Source organism: Uloborus diversus, chromosome 2, assembly GCF_026930045.1.
Source record: "Uloborus diversus isolate 005 chromosome 2, Udiv.v.3.1, whole genome shotgun sequence".
Classification (NCBI taxonomy): Eukaryota; Metazoa; Arthropoda; class Arachnida; order Araneae; family Uloboridae; genus Uloborus; species Uloborus diversus.
The window spans coordinates 53,477,490-53,500,754 of record NC_072732.1 but is presented as its reverse complement, the minus strand read 5'-3'; the positions used below and the strand labels follow the sequence as shown (position 1 = coordinate 53,500,754).

The following is a 23,265-nucleotide window of genomic DNA, read 5'->3' as shown; positions in this document are numbered from 1 at the left end:
TGAAACTGAAATTAGTTGTCTTGGTAGTGTTGTGAATTTCCTTTCACAACTCTACCAATTGTTACATCATAAAGACGTTTTTATGCAATAGTTATTGGCAATTTTTTAAGTAAAATATTTTTTAAATGAACATTTTGGAGAAAATACTATCAAATACTCATTATATATATATATATTATATATATATATATATATATATATATATATATATAAATTAAACCTCATCAATATCTATACTTTTGCATTATGAATATTGCAGTAAATACAAATTGATTAGATTACACCCCTTTAGCATTGTATAGTTTTGGACAATTTAAAACTGTTTTGGACTGTAAAAACCACCTGTCCTGTCCTAAACCAGTTTTGGACAGTCCGAAACCCAACCCTGCCATCCAGTTTTCCAAAGTAATTCTCATCATTTATTTTTCATTGCATGTTAGAAGTTAATTCTGAGTTTATGGATGAAAATAAATCTGCATTTTCAGAAAAATGAATTCTTAATACCTGTTTTGTATATTTTAATCTAATTTACTGATAATCTTTAGACCAGGTTTCTCCCTGATCAAGAGACGGCAGAGTGCTTCAGGATATAAAAGCATTTCAAATCAATTAAAAAGGCAATTTTTCAAATAGAAAAGGTATTTGACAGAAAAAGTTTAGCAGGCCTGTCATTTAAAAATTTCTCCGGAGTGGGGGGAGATGTGCAATGGGAGTATATAGGGTTAGGTGGTGTGGAATAGGTAATAAGCCAAGCGTGACATTGTGTTTAAAGCTGTTTTTTTATTTTTATGCCAGTGCTTAAAATGATTATAAAAGCTCAAAAATAATTTTAAAATTTTATGCATAATATCGAACTGCTCTGTAAAATTTCAAAATGTTCCTCAAAATCACCATAGATGCTCCTCAAATTGTTTCTCCAAGGTTGGCAACCCTGAAGTACTTGAATTTATTGCTATTTTTAAAATTGTACCAAGACAACTCTATGAAAAGTTAGTTTGGTGTATTATAACATTTGCATAGTTTGAACTTTGGTATTATTTATTGAACAAATACACGTAGGTGATATTTTTGACAATATAATTTAAAATATTGCATAAGGTAATTATTTTGTAAATTGTGTTCAAATCCATATTGTTAAAGTTGCTATGAGGGTCCTCTTTGATTCGGAATTTTCAATTAACCAAAGGAGTTTCAGTCCTGATCACTTTGGTTAATCAAATATCATATTCGACTGTAGTCAAATATGTTTTTTGGTTCTGAGCATCTTGCATTTATAACAAAAGCTGAAAAATATGCATGTATTGTGCATTGATCCAAAATTAGTTCAACAATCCATGACCGTGTTCCTAACAACAACATTATCTTTTATAGTACCTTTATGTGCGATGAACTATTTTTTGATTTCTTTTCAATTTCAGGACGTCACCAATCCCATCAGACAACATGAAATCGGACTATGATGCACCTCCTTATTCTGACATGGAGTTTGGTGGTAGCTTCTCGGAGAAAGCCATCAGGATGGGTAATTTTGCATTTTATAAAATTGTTTATTTTTTCAACTAAAACATGACAAACATTGATTACTTAAAATTTAATGTAATCAGTTTAATTTTTCTATATTTAAGTATTTTTTATAACCTACCGAAAAATTTCTTTTCAGAGTATCATTAAACAGAGAACCAACTGCATAGCATATCATAAGTTAAATTTTGTGTACCCTGTACTTTTCCAATATTTTAATTGGTTATTTGATTTCTGCATATTACTACAGTGAAGCTTGATTTCAAGGATATTGCTGACGCACTATAGCGTGTCAAAAATGTATATGTCGATAGGACCCAATTTTTTCAAAACATAATGCGTCCGGACACGCTATTTCCCCCTTCTGATATTTTTTCCAAAATTCTTTTAAGTTAAATGAGAGTAGTGCAAGTAAGTTTTCTTCTAAAAAGATTATATAAAGAGGTCTATCAGCCATTCTGTTGTATTGCAGGTGAAATGTTTACTGCTTGGATGGTTAAGGAATAATCCCAGCTACCCCTATCCCAAAGATAAAATCGCCTAAGCAGTTGCTTTCTTTTTAATTGGGAAATTCCTTCATCACCATGAATTAAACAGGAGCTGCCCTCCAATCAACCTTGATGATCACAGGCATGGTCATATGTTCCCGGATACATGGAAAATGTATTTGCATGAAAGGAAACGTTTTTTTTTACTTTTCATGCAACAAGACATGAAGCAAACTCGTTGCATAATTGTTCTGTGCACTTTATAAAAAATATAAGGATAGTTTTCCAAAAAAGTTTTTTTCCTAAAATCCCACTGAATAAATATCTTTGTGTGCTGTTCCCACTGTTCACCCTTATCAGAAATATGCTAAAAAGATCGCATAATTTCTCATCTAGAACTTTTCTATTTTTCAAATTTACTTTAAGAAAATACCCTGTATAAATAGAATGGCTGATAATTTTCGACTGTCATCTTATTGTTATCAATGAACAGAAGAATCTAGGTATCTAGCCACAGAGAAACGAGAAGAAAAGATCGAGAGTAGCGTTACGCTCTTGCTTTATTGAACACTCAAACACCTTTGAAACTTTGAGCTTATCTTTTGCTCCTAGTTACACCAAACAAAACTTATTTTTAAATCCATTCAATGCCAAAGTTGTTCCAAAATGCATTCTTTGTCAAGATCATCTTTTTTTTTTTTTGAAGCATTGATATACATTTTTTAAGAGCAATTGAGAATACTTCATTAGCACTCTATTTTGTAAATAACTGCTTAAAAGAAGAATGCTGCTTATGTAACAGACATTGAAAGAATGTTAATTGGGCCGTTAACTTGCTACTGTAAAAATGTGCTCATTAAACACTTGCTCATCAAACAAATTTTGTGCCAAATAATAAGCGTTAACTTGCTACTGTAAAAATTTGCACATTAAACACTTGCTCATCAAACAAATTTTGTGTGAAATAATAAGCGTGTATTTTGTTCAAAACATTTTTATTTAAGATGTTAAAGCAATGAACTAAACTGTCAAAAAAGAAAAGTTTTTTTGTAAAAGTGGAGTATATATCTTTTGACTTAATAGTACGTAGCAATAGTTTTTGCAAGCTCCATTATGTTATTCATAGTTTTAAATATCTTACCGACAAATATTTGAGTTAGTGTGATAAAGTGGTATGTTTAAATTACACATAAATTTTGAATTGTGTAATAGGAATATCAATCCCAAGTTCAGTTTTAACTTGTTTCTAGTAATAACTTTTTAATAATTGACTTATTTATTTTGTATAATGTTAAAGATGTTTTTTGTTTAAAATTTAATAAACATAATCAAGACAGTTCCAGAAGCATAAAGGGGCATTGATCGTTTCTTCAAATTCATGTTAATTAATCGCCTTATCTCCATGTTTACTTCATTCAACTCAGATTTTTAAAAATGACTCAAAATTTGACAATAAAAGGCAGAAAAAACTTTACGAGTAAAAATCTGAAAATTATCTATTTTTCTGATTAGAGATGCAACGAATACCATATTTTGCCAAATACCAAACATTCACTTCAAATGCCATCCAGATATTTGGCCGAATGTCGAGTATTAGGTTATTTTTTTTAATGTGATATTTTATTTTATGTCAATGTAATATAGACATGTATAATGTTTCTGTCTTTTGGTGCATTCTGAATGCATTTTCATTTAATTCCTAAATTTATCCACATTGAGTATGATTATTAATTTAAAATAAAACGTGAAACCAACTATTCCAAAAACAATCCAATATAGTAATTGGTTAATTTGGTTTGTGTTTATTAGCAATAATGCTTAAATTGATAATTAATTTCTTGCCAAATATGTAATTTGATAATTAATAATTATCACAACAGGCTATGGTCTGAATATTCTGGTGCTCATGACCCCCCCCCCCCCCCCACCCCCTTTTCAAGACAGTAGACAATATTATCTAACCACGTTGGTCTCAATTTCTTTATCAATAAAGTGTAAACAGTTGCAGAATATTTTCAATTCATTATTTGTTTATTAAAAGAAATATCTTAAATACTTCCTTTCACTGCTCATGAAATTAGTAACCTTTATGCCATCTTGGTTCCTTATTCGTGGCCAATTTCATGCATTTTATTGACACCCAAGGAATTTCAGAAATTCTTCGTTACTCAAAGCCCTATATTTTCCAGCAAGAGACCATGATCCCCTAAAATGATAGTCTGCCCCTGCTTTTATCTTACATACAAATGCAAACCAAAGTTGCTTAAAACATCATAATTTATGCTAACTTATTTTAACAATATTTAACATTGCGTATGGTGTAAGACTTTGGAAATTAAGGTATTACAAGATTCCTTTATGTATTTTCAATCTCCTTCGTTAGTATTTGTAAAATGATAATTATAGTACTTGCAAAATGATATTTTATTTTACACAATATATTGTGCTGAAAAGTTTTTTTATTTTTTAGCTTTTATAAGGAAGGTCTATGCTATCCTTATGGCACAACTGGCTATCACAGTGGCATTTATATGTTTGTTTCTTTTCAGGTAAAATTTTTTTATCTTTTGTGCTACTTTTAAGATTTGTATTGTATTATCTCTATATCTTGTTCAATCAAGATTTTTTTATTAGCATAAATAATTCAATCCTGAGAATGAGCTAAATGCTTTTGTAAATAAATGAGTACTAAGCAGCTGCCGTTGTCTTTTTGCTTGATATTGTTGACGAATCCAGGAAACTGCAAACAATTCTATTCGGGTTGCTTCATGATCTGAGCGAGTACGGTAAACTTGCCAGATAATACTACATTGTAGTTGATCACAGAGGTGTCAATTTGTAGGATTCTTCTTTACAAATTTGATGAGATTGTACAACTGTACTATTAGTTTTGAATGTTTGGTATATTTCTTGATTAAAGTTGGTCAATCTTCAACTATAATTTCACCAGCCTTTTATAACAGTTTTAATAACTTTAAAGAAGTTGCACCACTATCATATATCAAAAAGTAAGAGTGTTGGCCTTTTGCACACACGACAACTATGCTGTGCTATTTCATAGTATTTTTTTATGCATAATGTGACTGCTGAAGTCAAAATAGTCGAGACATTTTTGCAAGACTTTCAGTTTGTAATTAAGTCTAAGAAGAGACAGAATTTTGCCTCATGTTCCTTATTCGAAATCAATATTGCTTACGGAGGGATAGTCTGCTACCTCAAATTACTTAATATGCTAAAGTAAACTACCTAATGCTCATTAAGAATGGTCTACATTTTCGTTTTCGAGGAATAAAAAGGAGAAAAAATATATCAATCATTCAATAATTGAATAACTATTCGAGTACATGTTAATTCTTGGTAGAATATATACTAATTTTCACCTAGTTGTAGAATTTTTAGAAGTGACTTGTTCTATTGCTCAACTTGATAGATTGGCAGCTATGGGTCATCTAGTGTTTTAAGTATCTGCTTTTAAGCAGTAATCAACCCAAAAATAGATTGCAGTCAGATTTTAAGTAAAAACCAATGTTTAAAGTATGCAATGAAAAAAAGATGAAATTTTTGCCAAAAGTAAGCAACATGTTTATTTCAAAAATAATCTCATTTTTACAATAATGTGTCACATATAAACCCAGCAGCATGTGTGTTTAATTGTTTGTATGATTCCTCATCGACTTAATGCCTACAATTTTAGAAAAGAAAAAAGCATTATTTCCTAAAGCAGCATTTCTTGAATTGTGTTCCACAAAACCCCGATATTCCACAAAGCTCAATCAATTATTTCGCATCCTTTTTCTAAATTGAGAATTGTTACTAAAAATTCGGCTGATATAAGGTGTGAGGGAAGCATTTATCATTGTTTTTTGAATAAGCAGCAGACAAAAAATCAAAATACGTTGTGGATTGAAAACTCAACTTCATATGTCAATGTATGTTAACTATGTTACTAAAAGTACAAAAATGCGTAACTTTATTAATTTTCGAAATGTGGTAGTTTTTGATGACAACGAGTATTATTTGGAACATTTTTTCGTTTTTATTGCAAGTAAGTCGTTTTTGAATGCTGCATCCAATATATATTATTGACTATAATCCAGGGGTTCCGTGAAAAAAGTGGATAGGGTAAAAAAGGTTCGTTTATCAAAGAAATTATGAAATATGATCCTAAAGCGATAAATGCTCTGTTCAATTACTCTTCACCATATTTACATGTAATTAATATTTAGGAATGTAAATTTGACAATATTTGGATTCAAGAATTTCTTTTTTTCTAGTCTTCTTATCTTTTTGGAAATATTGTGAAAGGTTTAATTTTAGGATGGGAAATTTTGTGAAGTCGCCACTTTTACGATATAGAATTTTGTGAAGGAGCCGCAAAGTGGACCCTATTCGCGTCTGAAAACCCTGCAGACTAATTGTAAAACAGAAAAGCAGTTTTGTTTTGTACAAAAGTGGCTACTAAACCATTCCAGTTACTCAAAATCTTGTTTTACTGACTTACATCCCTTTTGCTCTCAATAACTCTTAAAAATGCTTTTTTACTTTGGCAATTTTCAGCATTTTTAAGCACAGATCATAGATGATATTGATGTGTCAAATTATTAATCCTAAAATTCAAAAACTTTGGATTGTCTTGATACTCTAACTAGTAATACCATTTAATAAGCTTTCCTTTTGCCGCATCAAGATTGAGATCATTGGTTTGTTTTAAAACAGTACTAAACATAGTATGTTTATTCTAGTGAACCTGTCATGAAATACACAATGGAACACACTGAAATGCTAATAATAGCTGTGTAAGTATGAAAAACTTTTCAGATCATTTTTTTTTTTATCACTTCATTCAACGGCATATACTTTGTATGCTGGTTTTAAAAGTTTCACTTACGATTTCCCACAAATTCATCATGTATCATACTTTTCATTTTAGTGTATTGTCTTTTGTTCTGATCATTGCTATGAGTTGTTGTTCTAATGTTCGACGTACCTACCCTCTGAACATGATTTGTCTTTTCTTATTTGTAAGTATTCTTTCTTGAAATTTTCCCTATTTTGCTTCAATCTTAAAGCAGGGTTGGCAAGGTTTTGGACACTATGGTAAAATGATGTAAAAACACAATAAAAACCATGGTTTTACCATTCTGTCCAAAACCCTTGTGTCCAAAACTGTCCGAGAGTGTCCAAAACTATATTTTTAGAAAAATTGTTTTTTGTGAGAAAACATCAAAAACAATAAAATGTATCAAAGTAATGTTTTATATTGAACATTTATTCAATGAAAACATTCAACTTATTTATGCAGCTGATTTTATCTAATTACATAGAAGTTGAATTATTGATTAAAATTTCAATTTGTATACATGAGTTTATTTTTATTTATATTTTTATATTAGTAACCAAATTTCCCTATGTTTATGCCTGTGTGCAAATGAAAGCAGGGTTGACAAGGTTTTTACCATCCTGTTCAAAATCCTTGTGTCTAAAAGTGTCCAAAACTACTTTTTGAGAAACTATATTTTGTGAAAAAATATCAAAAACAGAACAAAGTGTGTCAAAAATATTTTTTTGACTATTTAATATCAATATTTAGTTCTTCATATATTAGTGTGACTATATATGAACAATAATAGAACACGATAAATATACTGTTGAGTCAGAAAAAAACTTTTTTTTTAATTTGATATCCCCTTTTGATAAATGTTTCAAGGATCAAAAGGATTTTCCCACACACAGGGAAGCAAATTAAATGCTGAACATAAAGTAAGATTGAAACTGTCAGATATTTGAGTCAAACTTTGAGATACTTGAATTCCACAACTATTGCAGTAAGTAGCATTTAGATATTCTGTGTGCTTAGAGCTGTTTATGTTTACCTGTTTTAGTAAGAAAAATGGAAGATAAGTGTAGTGTGGGAGAGTTGACATTAACTCATTATCACAAATTTAGTCATGGAGCACACAAGTTATAGAAAATGTTAATGATTTGTCTGAAGATGAACAAACCTTCCTAAAGCTACGAACTGAATCAGAACAAGAATTCAAACTATTTGTCTGCATCACAAAATATTTCTGAAAAAGTTTGAATTTCTGCAAAAGGTAATAAAATATTAATCATCATAGTACATAAAGAAGTTGGAAAAACATTTAAGTTGAATCAATATTTCAGAGAAAAATAAAAAAATATCTTGTAAATAATAGGAATAACAGGCTAGTTTGATAGATGCTAAATGTTTAATAAAATAATACATTAAAAATTGAGTTTATAGGCTCTTTATTCTAGCAAATAATACAGCTATGTAAACAAATTGGGTAATGAAAATTTTTCGAAAATATTTTTTTAAATATATACATACATAAAAAGAAATGGAATATCCATTAATTTTATTTTTTAAATGGCAGATCACACTTTTAAGATTCTCCCAAAAGCATTGGTTTTAACATATGTGCATATTCTAATACAGTAGTTTCTGCATATGAAAGGACTGTTTTGATGAAAAAATCCCCTTTCAGAAGATATTTTTGATCAAGAAATCCCCTTCAGAAAGTATGGTTAATCAAAAAACCCCTTTCAGAAGGTATTTTTGGTCCGAAACCCCTTCCAGCAGGTATTTTTTGTCCAAAAACCCCTTCCAGTAGGTATTTTTGGTCCGAAAACCCCCTTCAGAAGGTATTTCTGGCTACACTAGTGTACTATGTAAATGAAATTTGTAAAAAAAATAGCATTTTTGTGATTAAAATAAAAATTAAGAGTATTTCATGTGCAAATTACAGAGATATTTATATTTTTAAATACATTCATTTTTTGATAATAGTGTGGGAAAATAAATTAATAAATAAATTAATAATTAATAAAAAAATTTACATGTTTGCATTTAGCAAAAAGTTTCGTTTGGACTTGTTTTATTATTTTGAAGAATCATAGTCTTACTTATTAATTAGTTAATTTCAGTTTCATTTGTCTGCTTGAATTGTATTGCATTAATTTTTAAATTGGGAATTCAGACTTTTGATCAAATTGTGTAGAGCAAATGCTATTAGATGTTAAAAAATATTGTACCCTACGTTCTTAATTTATAACTTCTTCCACCCCTAGCTTACTGAATCCCCCCCCCCACACACACACACTATAAAAGGGGAAAGAACTTACTGAAAAAATTTAAATCATTTAATTTTTAGTTGAGGAATCTTTAAATCTCTAAAGTATTTTGTTAACATTAATTCAAACTCAATAGTTTTTAACAACATTAATTTTCTATGTTTATTGTATTTATTTCTGGGGTGTTTTTCATAAACATTTTTGGAGGCAATCATGGTTTTTAATAAAATGTTTACTTTTTAGACCATTGTTGAATCTTTTATGCTTGGAACTATTGCTGGGTGAGTTGTTTTAACTTGACTTATGTCATATAGAATTAGTATTGTATTAGTAGTATATTGTTTAGTAGTAATGAAAAGAATAGTAAATTTTGTTGGATATTAAAATGTTGATATTGTATTTATTGAAAATGTTCAAGCTAATTTAAATTTTTTTCAAACCAAAACTGATTTCTGTGTTTATACATATATCGGCAGTGTATCACTAGACTGCCTTTATATCTCTACTAAAAGAAGTCAACGTCTGTCTGTGTACCATGTCCAGACAAAGCGACAGCACTTAGACTTGAAATTAGACATATAGATAGTTTGAAATCCTGGATGTTGCACCTCAAAGCCTTTTTTTTTTTAATTATATTTTTTGCTGTCTCGAAATTTCCTTCAATTCTTGTGCAATATGCATGTGCAGAAGGCCTGAAAAACCGAATGAACTGTTGAACTACAGTGGTTCCTTACATAATTAAAAAATTCTGTTCTCTAAGTTGGTCCCTGAATTATGTCTGAAGAACAAAAAACGAGAGATTTGAAACATCTAACTTTGACTGAATTAAGCTAAGCAAGAAAAGTCCTCCGTGAAAAGGCCTATATTTAACAAAATGAAGTTATAGGCACAAAAAGCTTGAATTGCACATTACCTGGTCATAAAATAGTAACATTTGTAAGCATTTCCAACAGAACCAAACAAAAACAAACCTTTCAACAGTAGGTGTATCATTCTGAAAGAGGGGCATCGTCTGCTTAGGGCTCCGAACACAAAAGTTAAAACGCTGCCAAGAAAAGAGAAAAAATCTATCGGAGCAATCAAATGAAGCAATTTTCACACAAATGTTTTTTTATTTGCTAATTTCATGTAATGATTGTAATGTAACTGTTTCACTTTACTGCATTGCATATAGCTGCTATTTTTTAAGGAAAATCTCCATAATTACAGTTTATTTAAGAAGATTTTTCACATTAGTGCAATAATGTTCAGAATTAGTTTCCAGGTATTTGTTTTAAATATGTAATGGGGAAATCAATATGCAACTTTATTTTTTATGCTTTTAAAAACAAGAAAATCTGTATAGCATATTGTTTTTTAAACGTCTCTAATTTTTATCCACAAATTGTTTTAAGAAATGCCTTCATAAGAGTTTAATTATCCAAAAAGAAAGACAGGAATTTCAGATCTTGATAATGAAAAATTTTGCACTTATAATATTCATTTTGTTTCTGAAATAAATTTCAATCTGCAGTACATTTTGAAAAAAAAGCTATTTTACCGAGATAGTGGGATTTTTCAAGTTTATCAACCTAAAAAGACCTGGGTGTGCTTTGGGTTTGTGTTTTCGACCTGGGCCCAGTTTGGCAAACCCAAATTCGTATGGTTAGATTATGAATTTGTGAATATTTCGTAAGGTTCATTTGGTTGATGGAACCGACAAGTTTTTTATAGTTAGTGTACTCAAGTACTACTTCAGTACATTAGTGTACGTAAGTTAGTGTACTTAAAGAAATTATCTCGCTGATGCTAAAGAATCTTTTTACTCCGTAACTTCAAAGGTAATCTTATTTTGAAATGTTTCCATTTTTAAAATTAAACCTGTCATATAGCAAGTTTTCTCTTAGTTTTGATTTTATGATTTTTCCTGTTGGCAGGGTGGCATGACGGTAAGGCTTTGACCTTCTTTGACTTAGTCCCGGGCCCTGACCCATGGCGCCAGTGGGTGGATTTTTGAGATGCAGAAAATCATCGGCCCCCATGTCAAATGATTCTTTGGCGATAAAAGAGCCCTTGGTTATTTGTTCAACTTGAATACTCTTGGCAAAATTAAATCCCTAGTGCAGTTTTGCTTCGAAAAGAGTTCAGTTGCCGCCTTCTGGTGGAAACTGGGTATCAAAATTATCTGTGCCATTGACACCTGTGTCTTAAAGATGGAACATGAAATGCTGGATGTCATATCCGGGGATCACACTTGGTCTACAAAAACTTAGGTGCGTGAGGCAGCCCCATTAGAAAAAAAGAAATAATATCTACCTACTATTAAATGAACTAGTGTAACTTTTATTTATTTCCCCAAAATCAAATCTTAGGATTATGCCTAACAATATTCTCAAAAAAAAAAAAAAAAAAAATTTTCTCCCCCAAAACCAAATCTTTTGCACTAGACTGAGCAATTTTCTTGAAAATGTTTGTTGAACAATGAAAAAGCCGCGATACGGAATCTTTCTATTACTCCCACTCCCTCCCCCCTTGCCTAAATTTTATACAAAATGTGGAAAGGGGTGGGGGTAATTAACCAAGACAAAATATTGTTCACAGTACTACCGATACAGTTCGATGAATTTTTAGAAATCTGTTAATAAACTGAAAACACTCTGAAATTCATTCACCAGTTGATGAATTTGATTTGGTATTGTTAAGCTCTAATTCTCCATCCCTGACCATCAGTGAGAGATATAGTCCATCTTTAATTGTTTTTTCTAAAATGTTAATCTTGTCTGACTTTTGTATTGCCTTTAAATATTTAATTTTATTTTTATGTAACAGCTCTTATAAAGTGGATGAAGTTTTATGGGCTGTTGGAATTTGTGCTGTAAGTATCTTTTTTCTCTTGTACTGCTTTTTGTGCTAAAAATATACATGCATAGACAAATATATTAAAAGATAAATTTTTCAGTTTTTTTTTTAATTTTATTTGTAATTTGCAGTAAATCAATTTTTATATTTTAGGTAATCTGCTTGGGACTAACTATATTTGCATTTCAAACTAAAGTATGTATATATTGCAGTTCCTTACCTACATTAGCTTACTGTTACTAATATTTTTTAAAGAATAACATCACATTGTTACTGTGTAAAAAAAACATTGTTAAATAGGATTTAAAGCTCTTTTCTGCTGCACCACTCAACATAAAGAACACAAGTCTGACACACAAAGAATCAAACTGAAAAATTTAGGCTAAAAAATAACAAAGTCACACAGAGCTAGATCTGGAAAATAAGGTAGATTTCCTACCACTTAAATTTGTTTTTGTTCAAGAAACTCATCTGTTAATTCAGCTGAATGGGAAGATACATTGTTGTGGTGAAGCATGAGTTCACTTCTTGGAGAATTTCCTGAAGACGTTTAGTGGTAAACCAGGTTAGCCGTTTCTGTCTTCTGTCCTTTCAGCTTTATTGCTTTGACCACTGTTTCCTGTACTTTTGAAGAAAATAGTATATATTTATTTTCAAAGACCCATACTTTACTTTCTTGAGGAGCTGGAACGTCAAAAAACTATGTACGTTCAGGGGTGCAAACCCCAAGGACGCAACCCCTCCCCCCAGAATCATGATAATCCTCCCCCCTACTAAAAGCAAGAGCCCCCCCCCCCCCCGAAAAAAAGAGAAAAATAACCCTCAAAACAACCCCCCTAAAAATTTCCGATTTTAGAAATGATGCAATGACCACTTCAGCAATTTAAGGGTTTCTTTGCTGATTTTTGACACGTTCCCATTTTTGGTGCTTAATCTAGTCACTATGGGGCTCCGCCTTCTGCTCCCTTTGCACCAGTCCCTGTTTGCCACCTGCTGTGGGTGACAGTTGATGATTTTTATGATTTTACCCCTAGATATTCTCAGAAAGAATACTTAGGACTGGATGTCTATCCCTTTAAGGTTTAAAGCAGAAGGTGCCCATTTCCAGTTTTGTCTAGCTGGAAATATATATCATGGTTCCTAAGCTTTTAATGAACCTTGACAACTGCTTGAAACAAATAGCTTCATTTTCAAGTGCTAGAAAAAAAACATCAAAATGTGTCTTTAGTCTTTTAAACGTGATTTATTTTTAAAAGTTTAATTTGAAGAAGTCTAATTTTTTTCACGAAGTTTCTCCATTTTTATTTGTATACTTCGTTAATCCAATTTTTTTTTAAAGAAGTCTAATTATTTTAAGATTTTTTTTTTTTTTTTGAAAACCTGATGTCAAATTTTGTGCTCTGAAAGAATTGAGGTGTTTCAAAGACTTCCACTTCACTGAATTTTTACAATTAATAATTCATTTAATAAAAATCTTTTTTTTTTTTTTTTGATAACTTCCCAACATTGAGCTCGTGCTTTGCGAAAAATTGTATGCAATGTTTCGGATTTCAATCCTTTTGTTTCTTTTAAGTTTTTCAATTATTTTAAAAGTTGGAATTTCATTCAACACATGCTACCTTAATTCTTCTTTATTTTTAATTTTAACAGCTAATTTATTTTATTAAGTTCATTTTAAGTAGTTAAATGATTACAGCAATTCGTGCTATTATTTGCCGAACCTTCAGGTTCAAATATTGTAACTCTTGAATCTCATGTGAATAAAAATGATTAGGTGCCAATCTTTCCTGCATATGCATGTCAAAAAACATGGCTTGTATAAAGCGAACAATTATTGGGATAATAACTCGGCATTCGTTTTTTATTTCAATTGGAGCAAAATTTTGTACTGATTGTACTACATTAATCTTTAATTTTTAAATATTTTTATTGTTATTTTTTTATTAATTAGAACTTAATTAACACTTATTATTTTATTATTGTAGAAAAGTTCAGGCTTTCAAATAGCACTAATTAGTTTTTGAAAAAAGCTCATTTTATCCTTGAAGTGCTTGGAAAAAAATTCAATTCTGTGTACATACCATGTATTTAGAAACAGAAGTTTCAATCTTGCTATTTTCATCCTGGGTCTCATTGCTGTTGTACACCTTAGTGTCCTTGTCGCACCACTAATACGGTACCAAATTACACCGCAAAGTGTGATATAACAAAAGTTGATCTTAATAATACCTACGTACAAATTCATGCAATTTGGTTAATTTCTAAACAAGTGGTTTCCCTTATGCAAGCCTCCAGCCAGCATCATCCTGATAAAATTCTGAATTGAGTTTTACGGTTGCTTCATGTATTTAAAATGTTATGGTTAGTTCATATTTTGACTATTTTGACACTGTACATTTTGTTTCTTATTTCAAACAGTTATGCACAATGATGTTTATTAATATGTTTTTGTCATTTCAGTATGATTTTACAATGATGGGTGGCATGCTGTTTGTTACTTTGTTGATTTTTGTAATATTTGGATTTCTAACTATATTTCTTTACAATGAGGTATGTAATTTTTCTTTTGTAAATCAGTTGGTATGTAAATCAGTCATTTTGTATATACAATATAACTTTGATTTAACAATACCCAATTTAACAATTTTCTCAATTTAATGATACATTTTACTGGTTCGGGTTTGACAGCATTGAATGCTTGCTTATGCACCTTGATTTAACGATAACCTTTTTGAAGCCTCTTTACAGTCATTAAAACGATGTCATAACCCTGGATAACATAATATATAACCTCCTGGGGAATATTGACCTTATTCATAAGTTAAAAGCTCTTTTTATTTATTTCTCCAAATCAGCTTCCTGAAACAGGAAAGCATTGTGTGTATTTATTGTTTGGAGCACTGCTGGAAGATTTTTCAAATTTAATTTCCATCATTTGACTCATTTCAAAAAAGTGTTAGATTTTCACAGGGTTTTAACAGAACAGTTTGTGCTTGAAACCTTTGCCCTGAAAAAAGGCAGATATGATTATGTTTTAAAATTTTGCAATTCAGTGTTTAAAATATAACTAGTTTCTACATTAAAGGCATTGAATGTGTTCTTAGCTGTAAGCTATAGGCTGAAACAAGTTAAAACTTGTTTCAGGTAAAATCACAGAATTTTTTTTATACATTAAAAAATAAACTTTGAAGGCACTTTTATAGATTATGCTGAAGTATATTTTTTCTTGATCAATTCTGATTGATTTTGGTTAGTGTTTTATTATTGAATTGATTTTGGCTAGTTTTATCGTCAAAATGACTGCAGTTGTCTCCTTATTCCATGGCAGTAAACCCCCCCCCCCCAAAAAAAAAAGGCAGAAAACTGTGAGATTGAAACATAAAAATGAAATTCAATTTGATTTTAGATAAAGGCAAAAAGCTGAAAAAATCTAAGAAGAGTAGCATTTGTGTTTTATTGAATTAATTTTCCAAAGAAGACAATCAACATTAATGTTTACCCACCGTATTACCCTGCATTAACCGGCATGCCGCAAAATTCGGAAGTCACCAGGTTTTCAATACCACTCGCCTGTCCGGAAAGATAGAGGTTAGGGGAAAAAATCCTTGATACTATAAAAAATATATATATGATATGCTTAAAAAATATAAGTTCTATACATATATTTTTAGTATTAATAAACAGTTTAATTTTGTAAAAATATTAACTAAAAGTGTTATTTGTTATTTTAACAAGAAAAATATTTAATAATGAATAATTTGATAACATTAAATTAAAACTAAGCAAACATTTAAGCAGTAAGTTATCTCTCCTAAGCCAGTGTTAAATTACTTACTATAGCTATTCAATAAATAAAAATTAAACTTGCCTCTAAAAAGAACCAAAAATAATATATTTAAAAAAATTATGAACGAATCTCAGTAACAATGGTTTGCTTTCTGATTGGAACTGAATGGAGAAATTTACTTTTGTTTTGTTGCAAAATAAATCTTGAATTCTCCGGCGTGCCGTAAAATTCGAATTTCTCAGTATGCTGGTCAACCTCTCTCTTTCCTGGCATTCCTGCTAATGCAGGGTAAAACGATATTTGTTGTGATTCTTAAAGCATACACTTTTATTTTGATCTATAAACTTAAGGTTACATAAATTTTGTCAGATTCTCGCATTAGCTGCCTTCAACAAACAGCTGTTTCACAAAATAGAGTACAATGTCAATTTTGTGGATTTTTATCCATTTTTAGCATCATACAAATAAAGAAAAAGGGAACTAAGTGTTAATTTAACAGATGTCTTAACGTAGGGCTCATAACATTGAGCCCAAATATCTAGAAATCTTTACAATTGGGGGAAAAAAAAGTCTGCCCCTACAGTTGAAAAATGGAAAAATTGTTGATTTATGGATGATTATACAAAGTCTTGCTCCAAGTAAATATTAAATTATTAATGCACATATATTTAGATGAAATTTCAGCTGATACTCAAGGGAACAAAACATGCATAAAATCTTTCTGAAAATGTTAAAATTAATTTTTTTCCCCTTCATATTTATCGAATGCCACCCACTTATGCGTTTCAAAAAAATATGCTATCCGTAATGAACTATAAAACTAATAACTTGTTACAACTTATTGGAAAAATTTTTAACTTTAATTATAAAATTATTAAGAGAAAAACTGAAATTCTGTACAGTTGAAATGTAAGTAAAAAATCTGGCATTAAATAGAGCAGTAATTTTGTAAGAACAAATATGGCTAGAAAAATCCACTTAAAATGTTCAAAGTTCAAAAAAAAAAAACTTTGACGTGCATTTTAACCTTGCTCTTAACTAATTTTATGCTTAATTCCTCAAAATTTGTTGAGTGGTCTCTGCCCCCTGCAAAGAACTGACATCCAGATGGATTTACTTTTGATTTTGTTCTAGTAAAGATTTTAAATATATTGTTTAAATATCTTCTCCGTGCATATAGGTTTTTTTTTTTTAATTTCTATAGGTTGTTAGACTGATATATGCTTGCATTGGTGCTTTGATCTTTTCTCTGGTAAGTATAGTATGAAGCAAATTACTTTTTCCAATGTATATTTTTCTTAGGAAATTGAGTCTTTAAAATCAAATGACTGAAGTGAAGTTAGAATATTCTCCAAACACATTACAAGTGCGCCTAGGAACAAAATTTTTGGGAGAGGGGAATGCTCAATATATCAAATGGAATTCTGAATTTTCCCGGTGATTTTTTAAAAAGTTCGTTCATGCATACCAGCTTCTAATGCGAAGAGACATTAGTTAAATTTTTTTTTTTTTTAAATTATGCAATACTGTCTCCAAATTTTATGAACTGTCGATCAAAATTTGCCAAATAACAAAATTTTTGGGAGTTGGCAATTTCCTCCCAGGATCTTCCATCAAGGCACCCCTGAGCTCATAGTCCTATGATACAACTTAAATTCGTTTAGCACTAGCCATCTTAGTACAGCTGAGAAACTGAATTTTTAGTTTGTTGCCAGTGTCGGGTACACTTATAGTTTAATTGAAAGTTAAGCTCTTTTAAAAATATTTGCATATCAGACAAATACAATTTCGTTCATTTGCAATTCTTTCTTTTTTCCCCCTACCTACAAGGTACGTTGAAACATTTTAACAAGACGGAACAATTCACGATTATTTTTAATTTCATCAAAAAAAAATTTCTATTTAAACCTTTCAACAATTTTTTAATGATAATTTTTTACTATATTTTTGGTTCACAACATGTGTGAATTCTCACCTCCATGGCATGTCACACACCTGGTGTGGCTGTTTATGTTGCTCAATAACTTACTTGATTAAAAGTATATACTTATTTCTTTATTATTCCTTTCACAAGTGTCTCAAATACTAATTGTTTAAGTATACTTATTTTTTTTAATATTGTGTTGTAGTTCATTTTAGAAGGACAAGAAGTCGTCACACGAATGCTCACCTCCATTACCTAAACATAAAACGCTATTCCTCATTAACACGTGGCAGTAATGACGTCAAATTTTATTTTACAGGATATAAGGGAGCTAGCTCCCTTGTTTATTTTCTGCCATAGTTGAGGTTGTGTTATTTTTGTCAAAAAACAAGAAGATATAGATTTTGCTTTAAAAATTTAGTGTGGTTATTCTGACTTCTCACCTCCGTGAACTTGAATTTCAGGGATGTAAATTAATGTAAAAAAATAAAAGAACATGTTTTCATATGCTTAACATGTGCAGAATGTAGCAGCGAAGAAAAAAAAAATTCCATGAAAAATGTATCTATTTGGCCTATATTAATAGAAAGATCCTCACCTCCGTGACAGACCTTATCACTGTCATTATTTCTGAGATGAAAATAACTGATGGAGGGGAAATAGAGAATTTAAAATTAATTATTCACTCAGATCGAGCACCACAGACAGAACACCAAGGCAGATATAATGCTCCAACTGTTAACGAGGTGGCTGTTCTCTTAGTTGATGAAGAAAAACGTCCTAGGGATGTTGTGCTGCATGGCAAAGACGGCCAACTAAAAAGGGTATCTGAATTGCACCGTGCCTATGATCCATTACAATATCCTTTAATGTTTATAACAGGTGAAGATGGTTACTATCTGACTATTTCCCAGCAAAATTCTGCAAGAAATAAGACTGTTTCGTGTATGGCAATTCTATGACTACAGATTAATGATTAGAGCTAACTGCTTTAATTCTTTGCATTTTTACAGAGATTTATTTAATCAGTACTGTGTTGATATGATGGCAAAAATGATTTTAGAAAGGTTAAATTTTATGTATCAAAACCAACAGAAACTTGGAGCAGATAACTATATCCATTTAAGAGATACTTTAAACCAAGACAGAAATGTTAATGCTGCTAATGTCGTACAGCATGTCATCTTACCGGCAACTTTTGCCAACTCTCCAAGATAGCTTCATGAAAAAACGCAAGACTCTATGACTTACATGCGGAACTATGGCAGACCTGATTTGTTTCTGACCTTTACCTGCAACCCTGAATGGGAAGAAATCAAGCAAGAACTCTACCCTGACCAGCGTTCCTTCGACCGTCATGATATAATAGCGAGAGTTTTGCATTTAAAAATAAAAAATATCGTTAAATTGATTACAAAATACGAGATCTTTGGCACAATTAAATGTCACATGCTCAGTGTAAAGTGGCAAAAATGAGGTTTGCCACACTGCCATATGTTGTTTTGTTTAGGAAGGAAAATACAGCCCGATGAAATTGATGACGTGATGGTAGCCGAACTACCCAATAAAGAGGAGGATCCAACGCTGTTTGAAATAGTCATAAAAAAATATGATACATGGGCCATGCGGGGAAGAAAACTTCTTGTCACCGTGTATGAAAAACGGCATATGCTCCAAAAAATATCCGCGGCGATTTGTTAATGAAACTGAGACCGATGAGGATGGATATCTCGTTTATTGACGCCGAGATATTAATAACGGTGGACAAGTTGTGACATTGAATAGTCGAGGAAGGGCAGTTACAATAGACAATATATGGGTAGTTCCTTATTCTCCGATATTATGTAGATCTTTCAAGGCCCATATAAACGCTGAATATTGTCATTCCATCCAAGTCATTAAATAAATATGCAAATACATTAATAAGGGCTCTGATCAAGCAACTTTCAGTGTAGGAAATGTTCATAATGAGGTCGAGAATTATGTGAACGGCCGATATCTCATCACATCTGAGGCCGTATGGAGATTATTAGAATTTCCTATACACGATAGAAATCCTACTGTCGTACATTTAGCTGTTAATTTAGAAAATAGTCAACGTGTCTACTTTTCAGCTGAAAATGTACAACAAATAGTCAATAACCTGTCAAAAACTACATTAACAGCATTTTTTTTTATCTGTAATAATGATGAATTCGGAGGTTATGTTCTTTTATAACTAGTATCTATGTAAAAAAAGCGGTTCTCATGACTGGTGTTCTCCTGCTGTTACCCCTTAAATGCAACAAAATACTATAATGAAATTACTATAATGAATTGAATTACTATCTATTACTATAGTAATGAATTACTATAATGAATGAAAATTACTATAATGAAATGCAACAAAAACCTTAGCCACAGTAATGCGTGACCGGGTCAGCTAGTATACATATAAAGAGGTTAAGAGATTCGTACTCTGGTTGTCTATAGGTAAGAGGCAGGACATGTAATCTTGACAAAGAATAATTTTTGAAAATTTCAACGCTAATATTGTAAGCACTGGAGGAATTTTCTGCCAATGTGCTGAGTTTCATTGGTAAATGTTTATTTTAATAGAAAGCTTTATAGAAAATGCTTTGCTTCTATATCATTATTTAAGGACCTCAATAAGTACTTTTACTAGAAGGAGAAAAGCTTTCGAAATGTGCTTGTTTCTAGTGTGGTTCTGAATGAATTTAATTTTATCTTTGTTTACATCAATTTTTTTCCTTTATGTGGTTACTATTTCTTGTATATTTTGAGTACATTTATCAACAGCATGCAAATATTTTGTTGTGAATTTGTCGAAAGTTTGATGCCTTAAATACATTGTATAATGTAATTTTTATACATAGTATTTTTCCTTTTAAGTTTCAAATAACATCCTTTTATTCAGTAACATCTATGATATTTAGCAAGCAAATGGAAATAATTTTGTGTATTATGAGTAGTCTTTGAGAAGAAGATCTTTGCCAGTTAACAATTGTTTGGTTGAATAATTTTAATTTCTTAACATTGCATCATTTCTCAACATTCATTCATTTGCTGATTTGCATTATTGCAGCTGAATTTGAAAAAAATTTTGTTAAACTATTTTCCCTTGATTTATTGATCATTTCTTGCTAATGAATATGACCAGTAATGATTGTGTATGACAAGTGTCAAATGATAATTTAGCTGCTATATTTTATGTTATTTTTCTTTACTAGTATCTGGTTTATGACACTCAGCTGCTGATTGGCGGAAATCATAAATATACCATTTCACCAGAAGAATACATATTTGCTGCTCTCAATCTATACCTGGATGTCATCAATCTTTTTATCTACATCCTTCAAATAATTGGATCTCGCAACTAATTTTTTTTAATATTTTTAATTTTTTTTCTACATAATTAACATAACTTTACGAAGAAGTAGACTGCAAGATATCCTACTTGAAAGAACTTTATTATATTCTAGTGAAATACTTTGACCGTGTATGAAGAAATCCTGAGCTTATGCAAGTTTTACATGTTGATGTTTTGTATCTTATTAATGTAAAATCACTGCTTTAGGTTCCTGTAGGATTTTTTAATCATGTACTAAGTTATGCCCAAATCAACCGGTTGTTTTGTAATTTACTTGTCTACTTGATGTTATGTAAGTGCATTTTAAATTTGGGAGGATGTTGAACTTATTTTTGGTACCTTCAAAGAACCATTTTGTTTCTGATGGGGGAGAGTTTACGTTACAAAAATTTAAGGCAAGCAGCTTGTTCTTAACAGCATAAGTAATGCTGTTAAGTATTTTTTTTCTTTAATTTTAATTTATTTATCAATCTGAGGAAGTAGTGTGTAGTTTTCTTCTGTAACCATATAATTTTATTCATAACATGCCAAAGCCATAAGATTGTTCTAAAGTAATTTATTTAAATCTATTGCGTATAAAAAAAAAATATATTGCAGTCTTTTCAGATAATATTGTATCAAAACATCCTGTTTCTCATAGAATCTTATGGCAATTTTATGAGTAATATTGTGTAATGTTAAGCTTCGATTGTTGTACAACTAGCTGCTGTTGAAGCTTTTTGATGTAAATTTTCGTATGTTGTGGCCGAAATAAAACTTTTTAAAAATAAATTAGTCCAGGCATGTCTTTAATTTCATGTGCATACAAGAATTTAGCTGGCACAATTTTGGACATTTTTGCTTGTTTTATCAAGACTTAAAGACATTGAATGCATTTAAGATTTCAGTAAGGTGAGTTCCGGTAACTGCATATCCTAATTTTCAAAGATCAGCTTCTGAAGGATAGTGCTCTGTTGAAAAATCTTAAGTTTCATTTTCAGGACCTTAAGGTTTTCAAGCATATACTGTGTCAATTAAACCAAGTGGGGTTTTTAAAAATCCATTTTTTTTTAAATTTTATTGATTTTCTCTCAAATGTTTTTATAAATTTTACATATTATTGCAAAGAGTAGAATCTAATTAATGCAAAGTAACTATCAAACCTTTGTAGATAAGATACAGATTTAATAAATTTAGAAACTTATATTTTTAAGGTAATGCGAGTTTGCTAAATAGTTTTTATTTATTTATTTATTTTTTTATTTACTTTTTTAAATCTATGCAGCTTTTTTAGTAGGTACATAAATATACAAGGCAGACCAACTTAGTTTTTCTAAAATTACATGGAAAACAAATCCAAGTAGCTCTTTTATAATTTTTTAATTATTATTTCTCAGTCTTTTGCATTTGAAAGTAGTTCAAAAGGCATATTTCAACCAAAAATTCATATACTACCTAATTTGCTTTATTGCTTAAGATTTATTGAGGCATAATATGTACCATTGAAGCAGTGCATAGTGTAAATATATCTTAACACTAGAATATTTAAATTACAAGAGAAAAAAAAAACTAAAGTCCAAGAACACATAGAGTAGGCAAAAAATTACTCTTATACCTGCACACTTTTTGCATCCTCAATAGACGATGCAATCGGAGCAACAAAATATATATATATATATATATATATATATATATATATATATATATATATATAATTATGAAAATAGATATAAGATATTCATGTAACTCTGGTGCTCTTATAAAAAATATAAAAAGCCAAATTTTCGCCTTTTAAAGAATTTTTTTGATCCCAATGTAAAAAAAAGTCTCATGTATGAATGGTGGAAGAATCAATAAACAATTTTTATGACAGTCTTCATTATTAAAATATGTTAAGAGTATTTTCAAAGTTTGTTCTGAGGCTTGTATAATTAACATGATTTTTTTTTTCTTTGATAAAAAAAAATGTATTCCTAAATGCATTAAACCAAGAGAAATAATGTCTACAATGTAAAATATAATGATTTTCTTAAAACCTACTTGTCCTGTTTCTATGATTGTTATCACTGATACATTAAGGGGCATTCCACGGTATTTTTGACATTTATGTAGAGTCCGTAACGTGACCTTTTTTGCCATAACATTTTCATTTACTGTTTGATTAGCATATTATTTTATTTTGATCTTTTCCTACCAACTCACCAGCTCAAGTTAAAAATAATTTGCAAATCAAACGGTAAATTAAAAAGTTATGGCAAAAAAA

General features: G+C 30.3%; 1 protein-coding gene across 2 annotated transcripts in view; it reads left to right on the top strand.

The window, feature by feature from the left end:
- LOC129217043 (protein lifeguard 1-like) overlaps positions 1 to 21,794 on the top strand; it is a 60,519-nt gene extending 38,725 nt beyond the window's left edge. For both annotated transcript variants that reach the window (XM_054851280.1, XM_054851281.1), the window contains exons 2-11: positions 1,419 to 1,522; positions 4,480 to 4,558; positions 6,752 to 6,805; positions 6,940 to 7,030; positions 9,348 to 9,385; positions 11,913 to 11,958; positions 12,096 to 12,137; positions 14,403 to 14,492; positions 16,934 to 16,981; positions 20,884 to 21,794. In XM_054851280.1, the coding sequence (XP_054707255.1) occupies positions 1,419 to 1,522; positions 4,480 to 4,558; positions 6,752 to 6,805; positions 6,940 to 7,030; positions 9,348 to 9,385; positions 11,913 to 11,958; positions 12,096 to 12,137; positions 14,403 to 14,492; positions 16,934 to 16,981; positions 20,884 to 21,033 (742 nt within the window). In that variant the 3' untranslated portion in view covers positions 21,034 to 21,794. The remainder of the gene's footprint in view (positions 1 to 1,418; positions 1,523 to 4,479; positions 4,559 to 6,751; positions 6,806 to 6,939; positions 7,031 to 9,347; positions 9,386 to 11,912; positions 11,959 to 12,095; positions 12,138 to 14,402; positions 14,493 to 16,933; positions 16,982 to 20,883) is intronic.
- Positions 21,795 to 23,265: the final 1,471 nt, after the last annotated feature.